The sequence below is a fragment of the Cervus elaphus genome, chromosome 4 (assembly GCF_910594005.1).
Source record: "Cervus elaphus chromosome 4, mCerEla1.1, whole genome shotgun sequence".
Classification (NCBI taxonomy): domain Eukaryota; kingdom Metazoa; phylum Chordata; class Mammalia; order Artiodactyla; family Cervidae; genus Cervus; species Cervus elaphus.
This window is the reverse complement of record NC_057818.1, coordinates 51665351-51687181: the sequence shown is the minus strand read 5'-3', so window position 1 is coordinate 51687181 and position 21831 is coordinate 51665351. Positions and strand designations below refer to the sequence as shown.

Below are 21831 nucleotides of genomic sequence, written 5' to 3'. Positions count from 1 at the left end.
ATCATCATGGCCCCCAGGGTCCTCTCCAGTATGAGAGGATCCAGAGCCTGACTCCTTCTCCCGTGTTCTGATCCCAGGATCCCGTCACCTGGCGAATTCACAGTGTTCTCACACTAACCCTTGTTGGGTCTAAAACTCCGTGATTGGATGGATGACTTTGAGATTCCATGACTCCCAAGTTCATGCCAGGCTAAATTTCTGGGCTTCTGCGAATCACACAGTCTTGGGCGCCAGCACAGGGAACGCTGTCCCGCCCACACACCCCCGCTCCCCGCCCCCCAACAAAGCAAAGCGCGACACACACGGCTTCTCTCTCCCCTCTGATATATTTGATAATCGTCCAGAACCAGAGACGGCATCAGCCAGGGGGCGACGGGGAGTAAAAAAGAGTCCAGGGAGGGGTCTGGGAGGCAGGGGTGAGGAGGAGAGGAACAGACACACACGAAAGAGAGAGGTGGGGGAGAGGCAGGGGGCGAGGGGCGGGGGCGGGGCGAGAAGCCAGTCAGGGGGCGGGGCGTGGGCGAGGGAGGCGGGAGATCGCTTGGAGGGGCGGGGCCAAGGGGAGAGAGGGCCCCTCCCCCCAGAATACAAAATGAGGGGGACTGGAGTGGGCGGTCCTGGGCTCGCGGGAGCAGGGAAGAGACGGGAGACGTGGTGGGGCTGAGGTCAGTAGTAGGTTTCCTTCTCCACCCAACCTGGAGAGACAAAGGAGGAAAGACACAGAGACAGAGACAGCGACACAGAAAGAAGCCCAAAGGGGCAGAGACACAGGGAAAGACACCGGAAGGAGGAGGCCGGGAGAGGAGGGGAGAGGGAAGAGGTGCCAAGCGGATGGAGAGACAGCGCGGATGGGAGGAGGGGGTACGGGAGGGGAGGGGAGGAGGGGGAAGACAGAGTGAGGTTAGCATCGTCACCAGGCGGCGCTCTCCCGCCTCCCGCTCCAGCTGCCCGGTCCCATTCCCCCCAGCCTCCCACCTCTACCCCGGTTAGCCCCTCACCCCCGGGGTTCCTGCGCAGGATGAGTTTGCGGATTTCGTCGTAGACGAAGATGAGGAAACTGTAGGGGAAGGCACAGAACCACCAGCTGGGCCTGCGAAGAAGCGAGAGGAGCGAGTCAGCGCCGGGCAACACGTTGGAAAGGAGGGGCCAGGCCCAGCGCACTGCCTCCCTGATCCTTTGTACCCAAGGTGACGGGTGCCCTGGCCATGGCTCTGGGTTTGGGTCTACAGAGCCCCCCCACCCCCACCCCGTGAGGGTGTTCCACTGCAAAGGCTCCTGGGAGGACCCTGGAGCAGGTAGTACCTGGAGGGGGAAAGGCACTCACTTGAGAGGGTACATGCGAAGGGCCACGTCCATGCCTGGGCAGTAGGACAGGAAGGCCGCCAGGGCTGTCTCCTCAAACAAGCCGAAGATCAGGATCTTGTTCCTGCAGGCACAGTCAGGGCTGGACCCAGTGAAGCCCACCTGGCATCCCCACCCCATAGACACAGAGGCACCCCCACGGGCAGAGGAAGAGAGACAGACAGGGAGACACACGGATGGAGACAGAAAGAGGCAGCGAGGCACAGGCGGGTCCAGGGAGATGGTGACAGTGAAATATGAAGACAGAGACACACAGACAAGCAGGGATATAAAAAGATAAAATAGATCTGGAGAGAGACCCAGGAAGATCCCAGCAGTGCGTGCTCACGCACACACACACACACACACACACACACACACACACACACACACAGAGGCAGGCAGGGAATCCAAGATAGATGTGACCACTGGAGAGAAAATCAACTCAGAGGCAAAACCAGAACAGACAGACGTGGGGCGGGACAGAAAGCAGCCACAGCGACCATGACCCTCACTTCATGCCCTGCTGGAAGACAGAGTTCCTCCGGGTCTTGCAGATGATCAGGTCAGCCCACTGCACGACCACTATGCTCACAAAGAAAGCCGTGTGGCACGTGAACTCCACCACCTTCCTCTGCTCGTAGGTCTGCGAGGGTGACGATGCGCATGTCAGTCAGCGGTCAGTGTGGCCGCAGCCCCGGCCCCCACTCCTTGCCCACATGCTCCTTGTGTGCACCCCTGCGTAGGTCCCCAAGGCAAAGTGGGGACTCTGTCCAGATGGGGTGCCCTGGGGGGACATGTCTGCCCTCTGTAGCTCAGAGCCCCTTGGGAAGAGTGAGGAAATGGACAAGGAAGGAGAGTGTGCTGGTGACCTTAGTTGTGGACCAGAGACCCCAGGGGCCTCCTGGGGGGACACTGGCTGGGCTTTGAAGGGAAGACAGAGACTGGGAAGAGGGTCACAAAGGCTTCCTACCTGGCAGGGCAGAGAGCCTGGCCAGTGAACAGGACCAAGATGGGTTGGGGCAAGAGCGCCAGGAGACCCCTTGTGTCCGGGGGAGGGTCTTGATGACCCCCAGGGCAGAGGGGCCATCACAGGAAGCCACCCGTGCATGGACAAGACAGCTCACCGTGGCCCAGGATGCTGTGGGCAGAGACCCCTGCTGGGAGGCCCATGGCCACGCTGTGGGACCCAGCCCTACGCACCCACTGCTGTCCGTAACTGTCCTCCAGGTCGTTAACCGTGCGGTCATCCCAGTTCAGCCGGATGCCCACCAGGTTGCCGGGCAAGAAGCCATTTTCTGCCAGGATCACGAAGTAGGAGAAGAAGCCACCAAGAGCCTGGATCATTCCTGGAGGAGGAGAGTAGGGAGATGAGGTGAGGCTCAGGTTGGGGCAGGCAGCCAGCCCAGGGCACCTCTGGGGCCCCTTGAGACCCACACGAGGAGTCTGGTGCAGCGCTGGGTCCCCTGGCCTGAGCTTCCTCCTGGCTGAGCTCCCAGAGGACGATCTGAGAGCGCCACCTGGTGGTGAGCACCTGAAATGGGCTCCCTGGAGCAGCAGACTTGGGGAGGGGGCTCCCCAGAGATGGAGAACCTGGAGGCTCCCTCCCACTTGACCCCGGCCACTTGGCCATCAGGAAATCACTGAGGACCCCCTATGCACGAATGACTTTCCCAGGCCTCTGACCAGCACCACCACCAAGCCTCTGCTGGGACACCAGTAAAGCTCTGCACGCCTCACCTCCAGCCGCAGAGGGAGGAGGAGGCAGGAAGGGGTGGGGCTCGCCCCTGCCCTCAGAGAGCTCACAGGCTGACAGGTCCTTCCCAGCATGCTGGGGGGTGGAGCAGTGGCGTGGTCCTCCTGGGGCCAGTCCTGACCTGCCACTCAGTATCCCACATGCCCCCCCCGGAGGCCTTTCCTCCACCCGTGCCTGCCCCACCCCAGTGACCACCCCCCATCTCTAAGTCACTCCTTCCAAACTTGTGGAGTCCCACACCAAGGCCACAGAAGGGGAGTCCAGAACCAATGTCACCTCTGGAACTGACTGAACCCCACTGTAACTGTTGCCAAACCCCCCACACTGCGATCCTTCCTGACCCCATATTTTTAGGTAAAAATGCCCACCCCGGTACTCACCCTCTAGCGCCCTAACCAGTCACCTAATGCCACCCTTCTAGCAGGAGTTTTCTTCATTTTGAGGCTAAAAAACTGGCTACTAACCCATGAAAAGCACTGACTCTCCCCCACCCACTACATTTGCAGTATCTTCATTATCTCTGCCCCTTGCTCTTCATACATTCACTCCCTTCTGAAATGCTCAGTGTCTGGAAATTCTTCTCCAGCTCGTGCTGGTACTGCCGCGACTAGACCTACGGCAGCCTGTCCTGCTTTTCACTCCACTCATTCAACACGAGGTTCCCGAGCGCCCAGGTGGGCCAGGCACTGGGCATTCAGCCGTAAGCCAGGAGGGGGCCCCAGGTCCTCACCGATCTGTCCGTAGGCCATGCTGATGAGTCTCTCATTGACCAGCTTGTCGGTGCGTGGGTTCCTGGGCTGTCTCTTCATGATGTCACTCTCGGCAGCCTCGTATGCCAATGAGATGGCAGGGACCTGGGCGGGAGAAGCCGGTGAATCGGGGTGGTGGGGGGGACCCGGCCCTCCCGGAGTCTGGGGGTGGCCGGGGCTCACCATGTCGGTGCCCAGGTCGATGCAGAGGATGGTGATGGTGCCCAGAGGCAGTGGGATGTTGGCCATGATGAACAGCAGGAAGGGCGTGATCTCCGGGATGTTGCTGGTCAGGGTGTAGGCAATGGACTTCTTCAGGTTGTCGAAAATCAGGCGGCCTGTTGGCAGGAGTGGGCTCAGACCTCAGCACCCACGCCAGGGCGCTCTAGTCCTGTTGCCCCTTCCGTACCCAGTCCTTCCTAATCCAGCCCCTCACCACCCGCCTTTCCATTCAGACATCTGACCAGGTTGCTTCTGTTCAAACATTCTCAAAATACAATCACTTAGGAAGACTGTGTAGCAGTTTATTTTCTTTTCCTTTTTTGGCCATTCCGCGTGGCTTGCAGGATCTTAGTTGCCCCGACCAGTGATTGAACCTGTGCCCCCAGCAGCAAAAGTGCAGAGTCTTAACCACTGGACTGCCAGGGAGTTCCCAGTAGCTTTTGTTAAAGTTAAGCATCCCTGCCTTATTGACCCAGCAATCCTCATCATAGGTTTATGGGATGAGTGTTTATGTCTACCAAAAAGCCAGTACAAGAATATTCACCACAGCATTGAAAGTCGCTCAGTTGTGTCCAACTCTTTGCGACCTCATGGACTATACAGTTCATGGAATTTTCCAGGCAGAATACTGGAGTGGGTAGCCTTTCCCTTCTCCAAGAGATCTTCCCAACCCAGGGATTGAACCCATCTCCTGCATTGCAGGAGGATTCTTTCCCAGCTGAGCCAGAAGGGAACCCCAAGAATACTGGAGTGGGTAGCCTATCCCTTCTCCAGCAGATCTTCTTGACCCAGAAATCAAACCAGGGTCTCCTGCATTGCAGGCAGATTCTTTACCAACTTTATCCTTATCTTTATCAGGGAAGCCCCACCATAACATTATAATAGCCAAAAAAGAGGGACTTCCCTGGTGGCCTATTGGTTAAGACTCCCTGCTTCCACTGCAGGGGCGTAAGTTTGATCCCTGGATGGAGAATTAAGATCCTACAAGCCAAACAGCACAGCAAAAAAAAAAAAAAAAAAAACATATATATATATGTGTGTATATATATATATATATATAAAGGAATTGCCATACTTATTTTTTAAAAAGGCACAGAAATGCAGGCTGTTCTGTGGGAGGTGGTATAGATGGTATGACCACCTTTGTGTAAACAATAGGCACCTGGTTGTTCACACCTGCTGTTGCCTATCCCTGCCATGTGTGGCTCTCCACAAACTACTCCACAAAAGTCTCACCCTAAATATTTATGGGCGATGATTTAAGTGAACTTCAACATAACCCAGTGTGTGTACTGAGCTGGGCGGTGTGACGTGGGCGTTCACTGTGCCACTTGCTCTGCTTGTGGGTGTATCTGGACCTCCCCCTACTGAAGGTTAAACTGTGCTTCTTCTTTCACTTCAGAGAGGCCTCCCTTGCCCCTCCTTATCTAGGTGGGACCCCTGCTGGGACTTCCCTGGAGGTCCAGTGGTTAAGTCCGTGGTTCCAACACAGGAGGCATGAGTTCAATCCCTGGTGGGGGAACTAGGATCCCCAGCTCCATGCAGTGCAGCCAAAAAATTTTTTTAAAAAGGTAGGACCCCTGTTATCACCTATCATAGCACCCTGCTGGTTTTCTTCTTAGGACCTGTCACAATAAGTAATTATTTGTTTTTTTTTGTTTTGGGTTTTTTTTTTTTTTTTGGCTGTGCTGCATGAAATGTGGGATCTTAGCTCTCTGACCAGGGACAGAACCCGTGCCTCCTGCATTGGAAGCATGGAGTCTTAAGTACTGGACTTCCAGGCAAGTCCCTGTAATTACGTTTGTTATGTTATAATTTGTTAACTTGGGGAAGGCCCCCCAGTTCCTGGAGGGCAGGGACCATGTCTGCTTTGCTCACAGCTGATTCTCCAGCCCCCAGCGTGATGCACAAGGTAGGAGCCCAAGAAATGTCTGGGAGGCATGAACTAGAGCACCCATGAGTGTGTGTGCTCTGCATATGCGTGGAAGATGTTTTGGGGGGGCGGTGAGAAAGGGTTAACCGTGTGTCCTCTGGGCCACAGGAGACAAGGGCTCAGGGCATTTAACCTGAGGCTGTAGGCTCAGCTCTACTGTTTGAATTCTTGCTTATCACGAGTTATTTTTTACACTGGGCACATTTGAAATGTGAGAGAGAGACTGGGAGAAAATGCACCACAGTGTGAACAGTGAGTATTTCTGGACGGTGAGGTTGTGGGTGATGCTAATGTGCTTCTTAATGCTTTTCTGTGTTTTCTAAAATTATCATGAATTACTTGGATGATCAGAATAAAACTGAACGTGAATAAGCCCCATCTGCGGCCGCATCCAGACCCGTCAGGAAGTGGTGCCCAGGGGACCCTGAGGTCTGGGCTCTTGGCGGCCTGGCCTCACCCACCAGCGCCCCTACACGGCCTTGCCTCTGCCTGCAACTCCGTTCGCTGGCATTTCTCTGTGTGAAAACTCCCACATGGCCCTGGGGACTTGGCACAGGGACTCCTGCCCACTTGGGGAAGCTTCTTGGCCCCCGACTGCAGGCTAGGGGAGGGGCCACCTCAGGGCCCCTCTGCTGGACCCTCTGCCTCCCTGAGGTTGTACTTCTGAGTATTTTTTTTTGGGGGGGGTACTGAGTATTTTTTAAATACTTCCACTTCTGCCTTGCCCAACAGACTGGGCTCTCGCTGGGCAACACAGGGACCCTGAAGTGTATCAGCTCAGTCCTGCCCCCAGGGAGCCCCGGACACTGCGGGGGGAAGAAAATTGAAAAGGACAAGCTCAGGCTGTGCAGGGGGCCTGGTGGGATTCCGCGGTCTCCCCGTCGTGCACCCGCTGCAGCCCTGGCCTGTTCCCCTTGCCCTTCTCTGGTTTCATGCAGGGACCCCAGTCTCCAGGGCCACCTGGGCTGACTCACTCACCCTCCTCCACACCCGTGACAATGGAGGCAAAGTTGTCGTCCAGAAGAATCATGTCGGCTGCCTGTTTGGAGACGTCAGAGCCAGCGATGCCCATGGCCACCCCGATGTCGGCCTTCTTCAGGGCGGGGGAGTCGTTCACGCCATCCCCGGTCACGGCGACGATGGCTCCCTGGAGGGGGAGAGGGTGAGCATGGCGCCCGGAGGCTTGGCACCACCCTCTTCTCACCATGGACCCTGGAGTCCAGGTCCCCAGCCCCCTTCCCCTGAGGGACCCCAGCCCAGCCCACCTGTCTCTGACAGCCCTCCACGATGATGAGCTTCTGCTGGGGGGAGGTGCGGGCGAAGACGATCTCGGTGTGGTTCTGCAGGATCTCATCGATTTGCTCAGAGGTGAAGTCCTTGAGGTCAGTGCCGTGAATCACGCAGGCCTTGGCATCCCTGGGGAGAGCAGAGAGTGGTCAGGACATGCGGACAGACCCACAGACAGGGGAGGACGGACCAGGCTCTGAGAGAGGGACAAAGGGCTTTGCAGGGGTGGCGGTGGTGGGGTCAGAGATGAAGGGAAATGGGAGAGGAGGGGCTGCGGGAGGGATGGAGGGCAGACCTCAGGAAGAACTTTGGGACCCTGGACTTAGAGGAACAGAGATATGCAGACAACCAGGAAATGGAAACAGACCCAGAGAGAGACATGAGGATGGGAAAGCTAAGGGAGTCAGAACAGAGATGAGAGAGACAAAGACATAAAGACAGGCAGGGAGAGAGACTGACGGACACAGGAATGAGGGATATCATAGAATCCTCTCAGATGGGAATTACTAGCAGCCCGTTTTAGAGAGGAGGAAACTGGGGCTCAGAGAGGCTAAATGACTCACCCAAGGTCACAGAGCTCATGTGTGGCCAAGCTAGGATGTGAGCCTACCCCTTGCCAGCCTCACGCAGCTGGAGCACCAGGCTGTTCATCATTAAGATAGAAGTGGAACTGGGCCCAGATGCTGAGTCAAGAGAGGAGACCCAGGAGGAAGGGGACCCACCATCCCAGAGGGGCCTGAGTCGGGCTAGGTGGGGCTCACCGGGGGTTGACCTGGCTGACGGGAATGTTGAGCCGGGCAGCAATGTCCTCCACAGTCTCGTTGCCCTCGGAGATGATGCCTACGCCCTTGGCAATGGCCTTGGCCGTGATGGGGTGATCGCCGGTGACCATGATGACCTGCAGGCATTGTGTGCAAATGGTCCAGTCTCACTGCTGGCCCCTGGAGCCCTGGCCCTGCCTCCCCCGCTGCCCCCTGGGCCACACCTTGATGCCTGCACTGCGGCACTTGCCCACCGCGTCGGGGACAGCTGCTCGGGGAGGGTCAATCATGGACATGAGGCCCACGAAGCAGAGGTTGTCGGTGGTGAAGTTCACATCGTCACAGTCGAAGGCAAAGCCCTTGGGGAACTGCTCCTCGGGCAGGTAGTAGTGGCAGAAACCTGGTGAGGGGAGAAAGGAACGGGCGCTGCAGCCTCAGTCCTCCCTGCCTCCTGCCCACAGCTCCCATGGCAGCAATCAGACTCCCCAGCTGGCCAGAGTCGGTCCACACTCATTTCTGAAAGATGGCTTCCCCTGTCATTCATTCAATCATGGTGCATTCTGGGAGATCCTATTCTGAGCCAGGCTCTGGGCAGCACCACATCCCTCCTTACCCTCCGGTCCCTGCCCCAACTTGGCCCCACCCCGGTGCCCACCAAGCACACGCTCGCCCAGGCCGCCGAGCTCGAGGTAGGCGTTCTGGAAGGCCTCCTTCATCTCTTCATCCAGCGGCTGCTCCTTGCCATGCAGCAGGATGGTGGAGCAGCGGTCCAGGATGCGCTCGGGGGCGCCCTTCATCACCAGCAGGTACCGGTTGTCATTGGGGTCCTCGGTCTCGTGGATGGAAAGCTGCGAACAGAGCCGAGGGTGGCCGTGCCTGAGCCTCCCAGGGACCTGGAGGCTACCTGCGCCCAGCTGGGGGGAAGAGGACTCCCTGCCACCCCCTCGGGTGCCAGGATGCCACGGATGCCAGGACAGACAACTGCTGGGCTCCCCAGAGGGCACTGCCTGGATCTCTCTGCCTGAGAGATTGTCATCTGTTTCTCGGACTCTCTCACAGAGATCTCTGCTCATCCCTGCCCGTTTCTGTCTCTTTGTCTGATGAATATTTCTTCTCCTCTGTGTCTCTCTCACAGAAATCTCAAGGGTCCTGAGGACACGTGCATTTCTCTCTGCCTCGCCCGATGATCTCTCATCTCACACTAGACCCCATCACCAAATCTGTTCAGCTCACCTCTGAAGTACTCAGATTCTGAACTCTTCTCATCTCCCCTGCTTTCCCATTCAGCCACCAGCATCTCTCATATGAAATGTCACCGCAGCACGCCCACATCGAGTCCCTGTGTCTGTCTTCCCCTCCCCACTGTATTTTTATTTCCTCCTCATGGTAGGCAGAAGGAAACTTTAAAATATGAGAGTCAGTGAAAAATGGTGCAGCCACTTTGGAAAACAGCCTGGCTATCCCCACAAAGCTTAAACATAGAGTTACGACGTAAGCTGGCAATCCCCAGGTATATACCCAGGAGGCATGCAGACGATGTCCACACAGAAATTTGTAGCGGATGTTCACAGCAGCATTATTCATAGTAGCCAAGGGGTGCAAATAACCCAAATGTCCATTGATAGATGAATGGATCAACAAAATGTGATCTCGCTATACAATGCAAAGTTATTCAGCCACATAAAGGAACGGAGTACTGATATGTGTTACAACATGGAAGGAAAGGGAAGTGAAAGTCGCTCAGTCGTGTCCGACTCTGTGACCCCAGACTCTACAGTCCATGGAATTCTCTAGGCCAGAATACTGGAGTGGGTAGTCATTCCTTCTCCAGGGGATCTTCCCAACCCAGGGATCAAACCCAGGTCTCCCACATTGCAGGAGGATTCTTTACTGTCTGAGCCAGCAGGGAAGCCCTGAGCCTGGAAAACATGATGCTGAGTGAGAGAACTCAGACACTCAAAAACACATATTGTAGGATTGTGTTTACATGAAGTGTCGAGAATAAGCAAGGGCATAGAGACAGGACGTAGATTAGTAGTTGCTTAGGGCTTGGGGAGATGGGGGAGGTAGGGGAACAAAGCCAGAGAGTGTGAGGGTATTTTTTGAGATGATGGAAATTCTCTAAAACTGACTGAGTAGATGCTAGTAGCTATACTATGCTGTATATACTATACTGTACTATATACTATGTGTGACTATACTAAAACTCTTGAATTATGTACTTTACGTGGGTGATCTATGATGGTGTATGAACTAGATCTCCATAAAGCAGCTTTTAAAAATGTGAGTCAGGTCCCATCTCTACCCTGCTCCTTGGCTCACGTTCCCCCCAGGGTCACACCCAAGTTGTGTCCACAGTTCATGAGGCCTGACGGGACCTGGCCCAGCACACACAGCCCTCATCTCCCACCATGCTTTTTGGCTCCACACCCCCTGACTATTGTTCAGATAGATACCTCAACACATTCCTGCCTCAGGACCTTTGCACATACTATGCCCATTGCCCCCCAGATACCTGCAGGGCTTCCTCCCTCAGCACGGTGACTGGCTGACATATTCCAAATTTTCTCAAGTCCTCATGCCTCTGTCATTGTCTGTCTCCTGGCACAAGAGCATAAGTTCCACAAGAGGAGGAACTTCACTGTTTCACTCACTGCTGTTATGTCTCTCCAGCACCTAACACAAGCATCTCAGACATATGGTGGCTGCTTAAAAATATATCTGCTGAATGAATGAATGAGATCTCTGGCTGGTTCCCACTCTGCTACAGGAAGATCTTTACTCCTCTGCCTCCCACTCCCACAGAGACCTTGCTCTCACTCCCGTCTCTGTTCCTCTCTCCACTATCAGTCCCATTTTACAGATGGGTAAACTGGGAGGCTCTGGGAAAGTCAATAGCTTGCCCAAAGCAGGAGGGCAGTGGGGCAGAGCTGACTGCTTTTTCAGCGTCACAGAGAAAGTGGAGAGCCCCAGGGTACCTGGTATTTGTTAGTGGAATTGAAGGGGATCTCAGCCACTTTCTTATTACGTTCACGCATCAGCTTCACGGAGCCAGAGGACAATTCGATGCACTTGAGCAGAGCAGATTCGGAGGCATCCCCAGCCACATCCCTCTGTAGGGCAGGAGAGGGGGCTGTCAGAGCAGAGAAGCGTGGGGTGGGCAGGGGCCGGGCTGAGGCCAGTGGGAGGTGGGACCCACCTTGAGCACGGGGACATTGTCCTGACCCCCCTTGAAGACAGCACGGTTGCAGAGTCCAGCGATGTGGGACAGGGCCACCCAGGTATGCGAACTCTTGTCGAATGAAGTCCCTGAAAAATCCACCAGTCAGGGAAAGGGACACCTGGGGGGGGGTCCAAGCACCCTTAGTCCTGTCTGGGCACCACCCTCACCTGACTGGTCCTCAGTGGTGTCGGCCTCGTGGATCTGGTTGTCGAACCACATGTGGGCGACGGTCATGCGGTTCTGGGTGAGGGTCCCTGTCTTGTCTGAGCAGATGGTGGACGTGGAGCCCAGGGTCTCCACAGCCTCTAGGTTTTTCACGAGGCAGTTCTTCCGAGCCATGCGCTTGGCGGTCAGTGTCAGACACACCTGCGGCATGTGCGAGGACAGGTGAGTGACAGGTAGAGGCAGGTGGCAGGGCTGGGCCGGCAACAACCTGACTGCTGAGCCCAAAGAGAATCCTGGGCAAAGAATCACCCAGGGACTCCACCCAAGGCACAGACCCATAGAAATGGGCTCAGATGCACCCCCCAAAATATACTAGAATGTTCACAGCAGTGACATAATAGTCCCAAACAGAAACAACCAAAATGTTCCCTAACAACAGAAGTGAAAAATGGAGAAATAAAAGATGGGAATACTATACAGTGATGAAAAAGGATAAGCGATCACTGCCTACAACCACATGGGTGAAGCTCAAAACTAACATTCAGCAAAGAAGAGGCAGAAACAAGAGTTGCTGCTGAATGATTCCACTGACGTGAACTACAAAAACTACTGTTTGAGACCAGGCTATCCTAGGGGTAATCCTGGGGTTGTGGGGGAGGGGCTGAACAAGGTCTTGAGACGGTTTCTGGGGAACTCCATCTGGGGGCAGCTGACCTAGGGTGTCTTCAGCTGACTCCAGCTCATCAGGTTGTATGTTCATATGTGCAACTCTCATGTGTACCGTGTAGGTCAATAAAAGGCCTTGACCTCGAGTAGCTTTGAATATGCTAATATGGAAAAGTTTGCAGGATCTATTGATTCTAAAAGAATCAAAGAGCAGAATAGTATTCCTAGAATGGTCCCTTCTGTGTACCCTGAAAACAGTTACTACATATGTGGGAATATGCCCACCTCTGCTGGGAACAGTGCAGTGAGCCTGCTTCTGAGGGGGGTTGATGGCTAGGCTAGGTAGTGGGTCCAGACTTATTTTACTCTTTAAGTATTTTAATATATTCTTTCGACTTTTTACCATGAGAGTGTGCGTCTTAATTTTGTAAGTTAACTTCAAAAATGATAGGGTGGTTAGCTTGTGGGATCTTAGTTCTCCGACCAGGGATCGAATCCAGGCCCTTGGCAGTGAAAGCAGAGAGTCCTAACCACTGGACAGCCAGGGAAATCCCTGTTGGTTTATTTTGTTCAGGAGGCCCTCTGAGTCCCAGGACCCTCCATATTCAATGTCTGGGAGGATTTGGCCCTTGATGTCTTGATTGCAATTTGGCCCCCCAAGTTGCAATCAAGATCATTGCCATTGGACTTCAGTGGCTAAGAATTCACCTTCTAATGCAAGAGGCACAGATTCGACTCCTGGTTGGGGCACTAAGATCTCACAGGCTGTGTGGGGCAGCCAAAAAATAAATAAGTAAATAAAATAAGATCATTGCCTAAGGGTTCTGCATGCAGCAACTAAGACCCAGTGCAGCCAAATAAAAAAACTTTTTTAAAGAAAAGATCTTTGCTATCGGGTCCCCAGCCCCCTCCTCCCTCAGACCCGGGGGTCCGGGCCTTACGGTGACAGTGGCCAGCAGGCCCTCTGGGACATTGGCCACGATGATGCCGATGAGGAAGATGACAGCCTCGAGCCAGGTGTATCCAAGAATGAGGGACAGGATGAAGAAGGAGACACCCAGGAAGACAGCCACGCCAGTGATGAGCTGGATGAAGTGCTCGATCTCGATGGCGATGGGCGTCTTGCCCACCTCCAGCCCCGAAGCCAGAGTCGCAATGCGGCCCATGACAGTGCGGTCACCCGTGGCCACCACCACGCCCCGAGCCGTGCCTGTGGGGCCAGAGGGTTCGGGGCTGAGGCTCAGCGAGGTGCAGAGGGACCCCGAGCCCCAGAGGCACGTCTGTCTGTCTGAACCAGCCCGGCCCCACCTGGGTGCCCGCCCCGCCTCGACTGTCTCACCTTCCACGCAGTTGGTGGAAAAGAAGGTGATGTTCCGGGTCTCCAGGGGGTTGTCGTGTGTGCAATCGGGGGAGCGGGTCTGGGGCTCTGATTCGCCGGTCAGGGAAGAGTTGTCTACCTGGGGTGGGGGCACAGGAGACCGGGCTCAATCTCGGGCCTGGGCTCAACTGGCATTTGCTCAGAGGAGATTTCAAGATTTTTGTTTGTCCATTTGTTTTGTTAATGAGGTGGAAATCTCATTAATAAAGGAAACCTGTGTCTGTGGAGGTCACAGCTAGAGACCTAGAAGTCTGGGTGTCTGTGTCTGGAGGACAGAGGTTGGGCTCTTGAAGGTGGAGAGGGTGCAACTTCTAGGCAAGGTCAAAGGTACTTGCAGGCCTGAGGGAAGAGGAGGAGGCCTGGACTCCAGGGTCTGAGGGAGGAAGGGCTGGGGGTCTGGACTCCTGGGTCTGAGGGAGGAAGGGCTGGGGGCTTGGATTCTTAGGTCTGAGGGAGGAGGGGCTGGGGGCCTGGACCCCTGGGTCTGAGGGAGGAGGGACTGGGAGCCTGGATCCAGGGTCTGAGGGAGGAGGGACTGGGGGCCTGGACCCCTGGGTCTGGAGGAGGAGGGGCTGGGGGCCTGGATCCAGGGTCTGAGGGAGGAGGGGCTGGGGGCCTGGACTCCTGGGTCTGAGGGAGGAGGGGCTGGGAGCCTGGATCCAGGGTCTGAGGGAGGAGGGGCTGGGGGCCTGGACTCCTGGGTCTGAGGGAGGAGGGGCTGGGGGCCTGGACTCCTGGGTCTGAGGGAGGAGGGACTGGGAGCCTGGATCCAGGGTCTGAGGGAGGAGGGACTGGGAGCCTGGATCCAGGGTCTGAGGGAGGAGGGACTGGGAGCCTGGATCCAGGGTCTGAGGGAGGAGGGGCTGGGGGCCTGGATCCAGGGTCTGAGGGAGGAGGGACTGGGAGCCTGGATCCAGGGTCTGAGGGAGGAGGGGCTGGGGGCCTGGATCCAGGGTCTGAGGGAGGAGGGACTGGGAGCCTGGATCCAGGGTCTGAGGGAGGAGGGACTGGGAGCCTGGATCCAGGGTCTGAGGGAGGAGGGACTGGGAGCCTGGATCCAGGGTCTGCGGGAGGAGGGGCTGGGGGCCTGGATCCAGGGTCTGCGGGAGGAGGGGCTGGGAGCCTGGATCCAGGGTCTGAGGGAGGAGGGGCTGGGGGCCTGGATCCAGGGTCTGAGGGAGGAGGGGCTGGGGGCCTGGATCCAGGGTCTGAGGGAGGAGGGACTGGGAGCCTGGATCCAGGGTCTGAGGGAGGAGGGGCTGGGGGCCTGGATCCAGGGTCTGAGGGAGGAGGGACTGGGAGCCTGGATCCAGGGTCTGAGGGAGGAGGGACTGGGAGCCTGGATCCAGGGTCTGAGGGAGGAGGGACTGGGGGCCTGGACTCCTGGGTCTGAGGGAGGAGGGGCTGGGAGCCTGGACCCCTGGGTCTGAGGGAGGAGGGACTGGGGGCCTGGATCCAGGGTCTGAGGGAGGAGGGACTGGGAGCCTGGATCCAGGGTCTGAGGGAGGAGGGGCTGGGGGCCTGGACTCCTGGGCCGCTCCAGGAAGGGCAGAGCTGGGCCCCACACCCACCTTGCAGCCGTGGGCTGAGATGATGCGCAGGTCGGCTGGAACTCGGTCTCCACCCTTGATCTCCACCAGGTCCCCAACCACCACCTCCTCAGCGTTCACCTGCATCTTCTCACCTTCCCGGATGACCAGGGCTTGCTGCGGGTGGGATGGAGAGGCGTCACCTCCCTGACGCTCTCTGCCTAAGGTCACTGGGCACAGCCTCGGCAGCTGTCCACACCCTACCTGGCCCCTTCCTGGGCACCCCTCACCTGGGGAACCATGTTCTTGAAGGATTCCATGATCTTGGAGCTCTTGGCTTCCTGGTAGTAGGAGAAGCAGCCGGTGATGATGACCACAGCCGCCAGCACGATGCCCAGGTACAGCTGTGGGGAGATGCAAGGTCACAGCCCGCCCCACAGCAACTCCCCACTAGCCCTACCCTGAGATGTGTGCAGTCTGGGGAGAGAGCTTTGTGTCCGTGGGCTTCTGCAATTGTATGTCTGACCTCAGGTTGTATCTATTTGAGGGTCTGTATCTCTCTGGCTGTCCACGTTTGAGTCTTTCTCTTTTTAAAATGTTGGTTCTATTTATTTATTGGCCTTGCTACACAGCTTACGGGATCTTAGTTCCCTGACCAGGGATTAAACCCAGGCCCTCGGCAGTGAAAGCACGGAGTCCTAACCACTGGACCGCCAGGGAATTACCTTGAATCCCTCTTTCTGAACAAAAGCGTGTCTGAGCCTCTGGTCTGTCCATCTCTCTATTTTGTGGGTCTTTCAGCCTGTGTCAGAGAATTGGTGGGTATGCTATTATTCATGTGTCTGTCTGTGTTAAGGTCAACATGCCTGTCTGTCTGACTGAATGCCTGACTTTAAATGGATGAGACTGTTTGTGTTTGACTCTCTCTGTCTCTGTCTCTGTCTGTTGGTCTGTGTAGGTCTGAGACTCTGGGTCTGTTCACCTGTTTAGGTTTTAATTTCTGAGAATCCTGTCTGCGCTTGACTCTCACACCTCTCTGTCCACCACCAAGTTATGCCTGCGACTGTGTTTGGGTGCTTGTGTCTGTCTGTCTGTCTATCAGTCCATGGCTGTGTCTGTGCCTGTGTGTCTGAACTAGGTGGCTGTGCTTGAATCTATGTGTTCGTGTGACTGCCTGCACTGACTCTCTGCACTAGTGTGTACATGTGCATGCATGGGTGTGTGCGTACAAGGATCGCCATGTAGTCAGAACACAGGTCTATGTTTATGAGCATCATGTCTGTTGGGACCGTGAGTGTGTGTGTCCCCTGTGCTGAGTGAACAGGACCTGATAAATCAACACGTGGGTGTGCCTAGGTCTCTATGCGAGCCCACTCAGTGAGCATCTTTCAGGCCATGACCACCTGCTAGTGTCTATCCTCAAGGCCAGTGATGTCACACAGCTTTGGGATGGAGCCCCAGCTCATACTTCCTACTGTGTGACCTGGAACAAGCAACTTGGCCTTTTTTTTTTTTTAACTGTACAATGTGGCTTGCAGGATCTTAGTTCCTGACCAGGAATCAAACCCAGGCCCCCTACATTGGAAGCGCCAAGCCCTAACCACTGGACAAACAGGAAGTCCCATACTTGTCCTTTCTGCACCCATTTTCCTCCTTGCATCTCTGGTTTCTCTCTTGTGAAAGTTAGATGGGAAGAAGTCGGAGGCGGGGCTTTGAAAAGTCCAAGGGGAGAAGTGAGACATGCCTCCATGTCTCTACAGGGACGAGCTCCTGGGCGGGGCCGGGTGGAGGGCACTCACGTTGTCGCCAGAAGGGTCATCCTCTGTGCCCGCCTGGATGCCGTAGGCCAGGAAGCAGAGGATGGCCCCGATCCACAGCAGGATCGAGAAGCCCCCGAAGAGCTGGCGGCAGAACTTGACCCACTCCGGGGTGGTCGGCGGCGGTGTGAGCGCGTTGGGCCCATCTCGGGCCAGGATCTCCTGGGCTTTGCTGTGGGTCAGACCCTGGGGGACACAGGACTCACTTAGGACCCTCCCGGAGAAACCTGGCACCCCCAACACTACAGAGCACCCTCAGGCCTTGGGGGGTCACACCTCCCCCCCCCATCCCGGGGACCCCTGTCCTTCCAGCCCGGCCGCACCTGCACACAGTCGGTGTTGTATTTCCGGCAGACCTCTTCCACGGACATCTTGTGCTCTGTCTGAAGAACAGGAGTTTGGGGGGACATCGGGTGAGCATGGAGGCCTGGCGGGGCGGGGGGGGGTCGTTGGGGGAGGGGCCTGCTCCGGGCGGGCGCAGAGGGTGGGACTCACCATCGCCACCTCCTTCTTGAGGTCATCCAGGTCCCGGCGGTCTTTGGTGCCCTTGCTCTTCTTGGGCGAGCCCTTGTCATCTTTCTTGTCCTGCGAGGTGGCGACACGATAGCTGTCAGAACCACCAGACTGCGGGCGAGAAGGGGTTACAGGGGGCAGCGCCCTGCGGCTGTGCAGCTGGTCTCCGGGCAGGCCCTGCTCTGGGGGGGTCCATCTGTCCCTGCCCTGCAGCCTGGGTGTCTCTCAGAACTCCTGAGGCCTGTCTCCTCCTATTGCTTCCCAGCCCCTCCCAAAGCCCCCACCCCACCCCCATCTCAGGCTCCTTGGATCTCTGTGCTAGCGAGTCTCCATCTGGGTCTGTCTATGCCTCTCTCTCTGTCTGTCTCTAGGTCTCTCCCCTTCAGTCTCCATCTTTTTTGTCTCTGTGTGTCTTTCTGTCTCTTTCTCCCTCTCCCTGGGCTTGCCCAAGCCCCACCCCCCACCCCCCAAGTGTCTGTCTCTCGCTATGTCTGTTGGTCTATCTCTCTTGATCCGTCTCTCCGGACCTCTGTTTGTGCTGTGTCTTATCCCCTTCTGTCTGTCTCTGTCTCCTTCTGCCGCTGTACCTCTCCCCTTCTCCAACTGTGGGGATCTCCATCTCTCTGATCGCAGTCTCTCATCACTTCACATTCTCTGTGTCTGCAGCTTGACGCGTGTCTCTCTGAGACTTCTGTCTCTCTCTGATCTCCGGCTCTTTATGTTTTCCGTCTCATACAATGTCCGTCCCCGTCTCTTGCACTCTCTCCCTGAGTCTGGCTGAGTCCGTCTCTCTGTGTGCTCCCTGGGCCCCTATCTCTTTCCAAGTTGGTGTGTGGGGCTTTTAGATTATCTCTGAGTGTCAGGATTTTCTGCCCATCCTTATCTCTTCTCTGTCTTCATCTCTCAAGGTACCTCCTTTTCTGTAAGGCTCGATATGCCTCTCCCTGTCTCTACTGTTTCAACCGTCTTGTCTGTCTGTCTATCTCTCACGGTCTCGCTCTGCGATCTTCCTCTCTATCCCCGTATCTCTCAGTCTCTCTCTCATCCATCTTGGCATCTCTGTGCTTCCAGTTCCAGGTCTCCCCCATATAACTCCCCCAGGTCTCCCCCTGTCTTTTCTTCCTGGCTCTTCTCTTGGGTCTCTTCTCCCAACTCCATGGATGTCTCTTTCAGAGGACCCAGTTGGGACAAATGCCCAGGAGGTCGCCTGTTGGGCCCAGGGATGGTGGCCTGGCTGGATGTGCAGTCGGTCCTGAGGGGCTTGACTGACAAGCTGTGGGCCTAGCTTCTCTCCTGGGGGCTGGCGGAAGCCAAGAACGCGTTTGGACGGGGGTGGGTATGTTTAGGTCTCTGAAGGACAGACTAGTTGCTGGCTGGGATTCCGGGTGCAGAACAGCAAGAGGCAGAAGTCCCCCAGGCCTGGCGTGAACTGGATGTAGTGTGGGGGGAGCGATGGAAGTTCCAGTTTGGGGGCTTGGGCTCATGGGGAAGGCAGCATCCTTGGAGGCTGGCAGGAGGGGTGGGAACCGCTGACAGATCTTACGGGCCCAGAGCCAAGCTGGGATCCCAGGCTCAGCACGGCTCAGCGCTAATCCCCTCGTGACCTTGTAGAGGGTTGAGCTGCCTGCTCTCTGCCCCCAGACCCCGAGGCTGAGCCCGGGGGGCTACTGCATCTTAGAGGCCTGGGAGCCTGGGTTTCAGGGGGCAGGAGGGTGGCTTGGCCCTGGGCCAGCCCTGCAGCAGTGCTGCGTCTGACACGGAGCATGGAGATTTGGGGGGCAGGGAGGACCCTCCTCCACCCATGCTTCAGGAGGGGTCTCAGCCTCTGCAAGAGGCAGACCCAAGGACGGAGAGAGTGGAGATACAAGGTCGTGGGCACAAGTTAGAGAAATGAGGGGCAGGCAAGAGAGGAGAGAGGGGGCCTGGAGGGAGGTGGGAAGAAAACTAGCTGCTCACCCCTGAGGCCTTAGGGAAGGCCAGGGAGCTGATGCTTGGGTCCCTGTGAGACCCAGGGGTGGAGCTCCAGACTCCTCCATCTGAGAGAGGAGAGGCTGGAGCCTGGACTCCTGAGTCTGAGGGAGGAGGGGCTGGGGGCCTGGACTCCTGGATCTGAGGGAGGAGGGGCTGGGATACCCCGGTCCCTGGCAGGCGAGCCTTGGCTCCTGCTTGCCCTTGCCATGACCAGACTCCCTTGGGGGCGGGCTTCCATCTGTTGGAGGGGGAGCCGAGGCTTTCCCAGTCAAGGCAGGAGGCCCAGATGGGCGCACTGCGGGGCGGGAGCACCTCGGAGGGTGGGGGACACGCCTGTCTGGCCGCTGCAGCCCGCCTCTGCAGCTCCTCGCCATTTTCCATGCTGCCAGCCTCGGAAGCTGGCTGAACTCAAGCAGGCTCTGCCCCTCAGCCCACCACTCCCTCCCCCTTTCAAGGTGTCTGAGGCCTCGTCTCAGCGTCTCTCGGTCAACCTCCCCTTATGCCCTCTGTTCTCTTTTCCTGTCATTCAGGCTGACTCTGGTTGTCTCTGGATGGGATATGTCTGCCCTTGGGTCTCCTCATCTCAGCCTCAGTTTCTCTGTCTCTCCATGTCTCTTCTTGTCTGTATCTCTCTATCTTTCCATATCCTCCTGCCTGTGTCTGTCTCTTTCTTTGTCTCTATGTCGCTTTTTCTCTGTCTCTTTGTGTCTATGTCTCTTTGTCTCTCTGTCTCTTTGTCTCTTTCAGAGCATCTCTCTCTGTGTCCGCTCATTTCTCTCTGTCTTTCCAAGTCTCTGTCTCCCATGTCTAAAGCGCTCACTTCTCCTGTCCCACGTCATTTCCTAAGACCCGTCCCCAATTTCTTATCTAAGGCATTTAGCCTCAGTCCTCTCTTCCACCCTGCCCACGGCTTCTCTTCCATTCCACTTACCTGGAAGCCATCACTGACTCCCACCTGCCCCTTCTCTCTCCCAGTCCTCTCCCCATCCAATTCTTCTTCCCTTCTCCCCTCGCCCACCCCCATCCACCAATCTGCAGCCCCATCCCCCACCTCCGTCCCTGGACCCAACAGCCTTCATCCGCCATCTTTCTCCCCATCCCTCATATTCCCTCTCCTACCCCAACCCCCTTTCTCTTCATCCCACCCAGCCCAGCCCACCAGCCTCCTTCCCCCCACCCCCTCCCTCTGGCCCCGCCCCAGACACTCAGGGAGGGATCCAGGGCTGCAGCTGGGGGGTCAGGTGGTCAGCCAGGGAAAGAGGCGGCATCTGCTGGAGAAACTCACAGACAAGGACACACGGACACAGAGGAAAGGGCATAGCCGGGCATGCACAATACCCCACAACACGCATTTGCACACACAGCCCTCAGCCAGGCACTCATTCTCCCTGCCGTGGCTCTCCTGCTACCCCTAGCCCCCAGATCTGCTCCCCCAGATTAGGAGGTAGACACACGCTGCAGACCCAGGCTGCTCCGCACTGCGGAGCACCCCCATGCGGGCCTGGAAGGAGAAAGGGAGGTCATCGGGTGTGCATCTCATAGTCTGGACCTATCCCCGCCTGGCCACGGAAGCAGACAGTCTTCAACACCCCCAGACACAAACACCGGCGTTCAGACACACCCAGACACGGGTGCAGGCATTCAGACACCACCCGGGCCACACAATCGCAGGCGAACGGTGTTGCCAGGCCTGACAGAACCAGGAACGCACACACGCACACGCACATCTTCGGCTGAGCAGGGAACCACAGCAGGTCAGACAGAGAGGCCGAAGGCCGGTCCGTGCCCCGCGGACCCCGCACACAAAGGACACACCAACATGCGCCACAGACTCCCGCCGACCCAGGCGGCCCCGCGCACACACTCAACCAGCGACACAACCACACGGACGGGCCGGGTCAGCCGGCTCCCAGGGTCCTGCACCCGGGTCCCGGAGAGCAGAGGTCCTAGAGTCCTCGCCCCCGCTCTCCGCAGACACCCAATGTCACTGGACCCACAATGTCACACACACAGGCGCGCGCGCGCACACACACACACACACACACACACACACACACACACACAGAGGCATCGCCTGGCTGGCCTGAGCACCTACCCCCATCTTGGCGGCTCCGGGGGACAGGGGCACGCGGGCGGGGCAGGGGCCGGGGCAGGGGGCCTCAGGGTGGGCTCAGGCGCGGGCTCGAGCTGGGGGCCTCTGCAGCGCCCGCGCCTCGGTCCGCGCGTGGGTCCGGCGGTCAGCCCTACCGCACAGAGTCTGCGGCGCCCGCCGCCGCCTCCGCCTCCTCATATGCCCGCGCCCGCGGGGGGGCCGGCGCCGGCCAATCAGGGGCGCCGCCGCCCTGATGGATGGCCCGCGGCCCCGCCCCCGGTACTGCAGCTGTTCTCCCCGCCCCCCAGCCTCCGCAAAGTGGCCGCTCGGCGGCGAAGGGGGAGCGCTGCGGGAGGCGGAGAACCCGGAGAACCTCCCCCGCAATGAGGGACCTGGAAACCCCCTCAGTGTGGGGTGTCGCCTCCAAG

The 21831-nt window shown here is 57.2% G+C and overlaps 1 protein-coding gene across 2 annotated transcripts; it reads right to left on the bottom strand.

Annotated features, from left to right (window-relative positions):
• Nucleotides 1-307: 307 nt before the first annotated feature.
• On the bottom strand, nucleotides 308-21572 carry ATP1A3 (ATPase Na+/K+ transporting subunit alpha 3). Of its 2 annotated transcripts, none has more exons than XM_043899304.1 (23): nucleotides 21407-21572; nucleotides 17323-17451; nucleotides 17151-17210; nucleotides 16810-17013; nucleotides 15301-15414; nucleotides 15053-15187; nucleotides 13443-13560; nucleotides 13045-13313; nucleotides 11440-11638; nucleotides 11249-11358; nucleotides 11028-11162; nucleotides 8705-8897; nucleotides 8274-8449; nucleotides 8050-8186; nucleotides 7267-7417; nucleotides 6980-7148; nucleotides 4030-4184; nucleotides 3828-3951; nucleotides 2545-2690; nucleotides 1857-1987; nucleotides 1325-1426; nucleotides 999-1090; nucleotides 308-695 (listed from the first exon to the last, which is right to left on the bottom strand). In XM_043899304.1, exons 1-23 carry the CDS (start codon nucleotides 21410-21412, stop codon nucleotides 667-669), a joined length of 3084 nt encoding a protein of 1027 aa, XP_043755239.1. In that variant the 5' UTR covers nucleotides 21413-21572; the 3' UTR covers nucleotides 308-666. The 2 variants fall into 2 exon arrangements, with proteins under 2 accessions (XP_043755239.1, XP_043755240.1); XM_043899305.1 differs by having other exon boundaries at nucleotides 17323-17412.
• Between the last annotated feature and the right edge of the window lie 259 nt (nucleotides 21573-21831).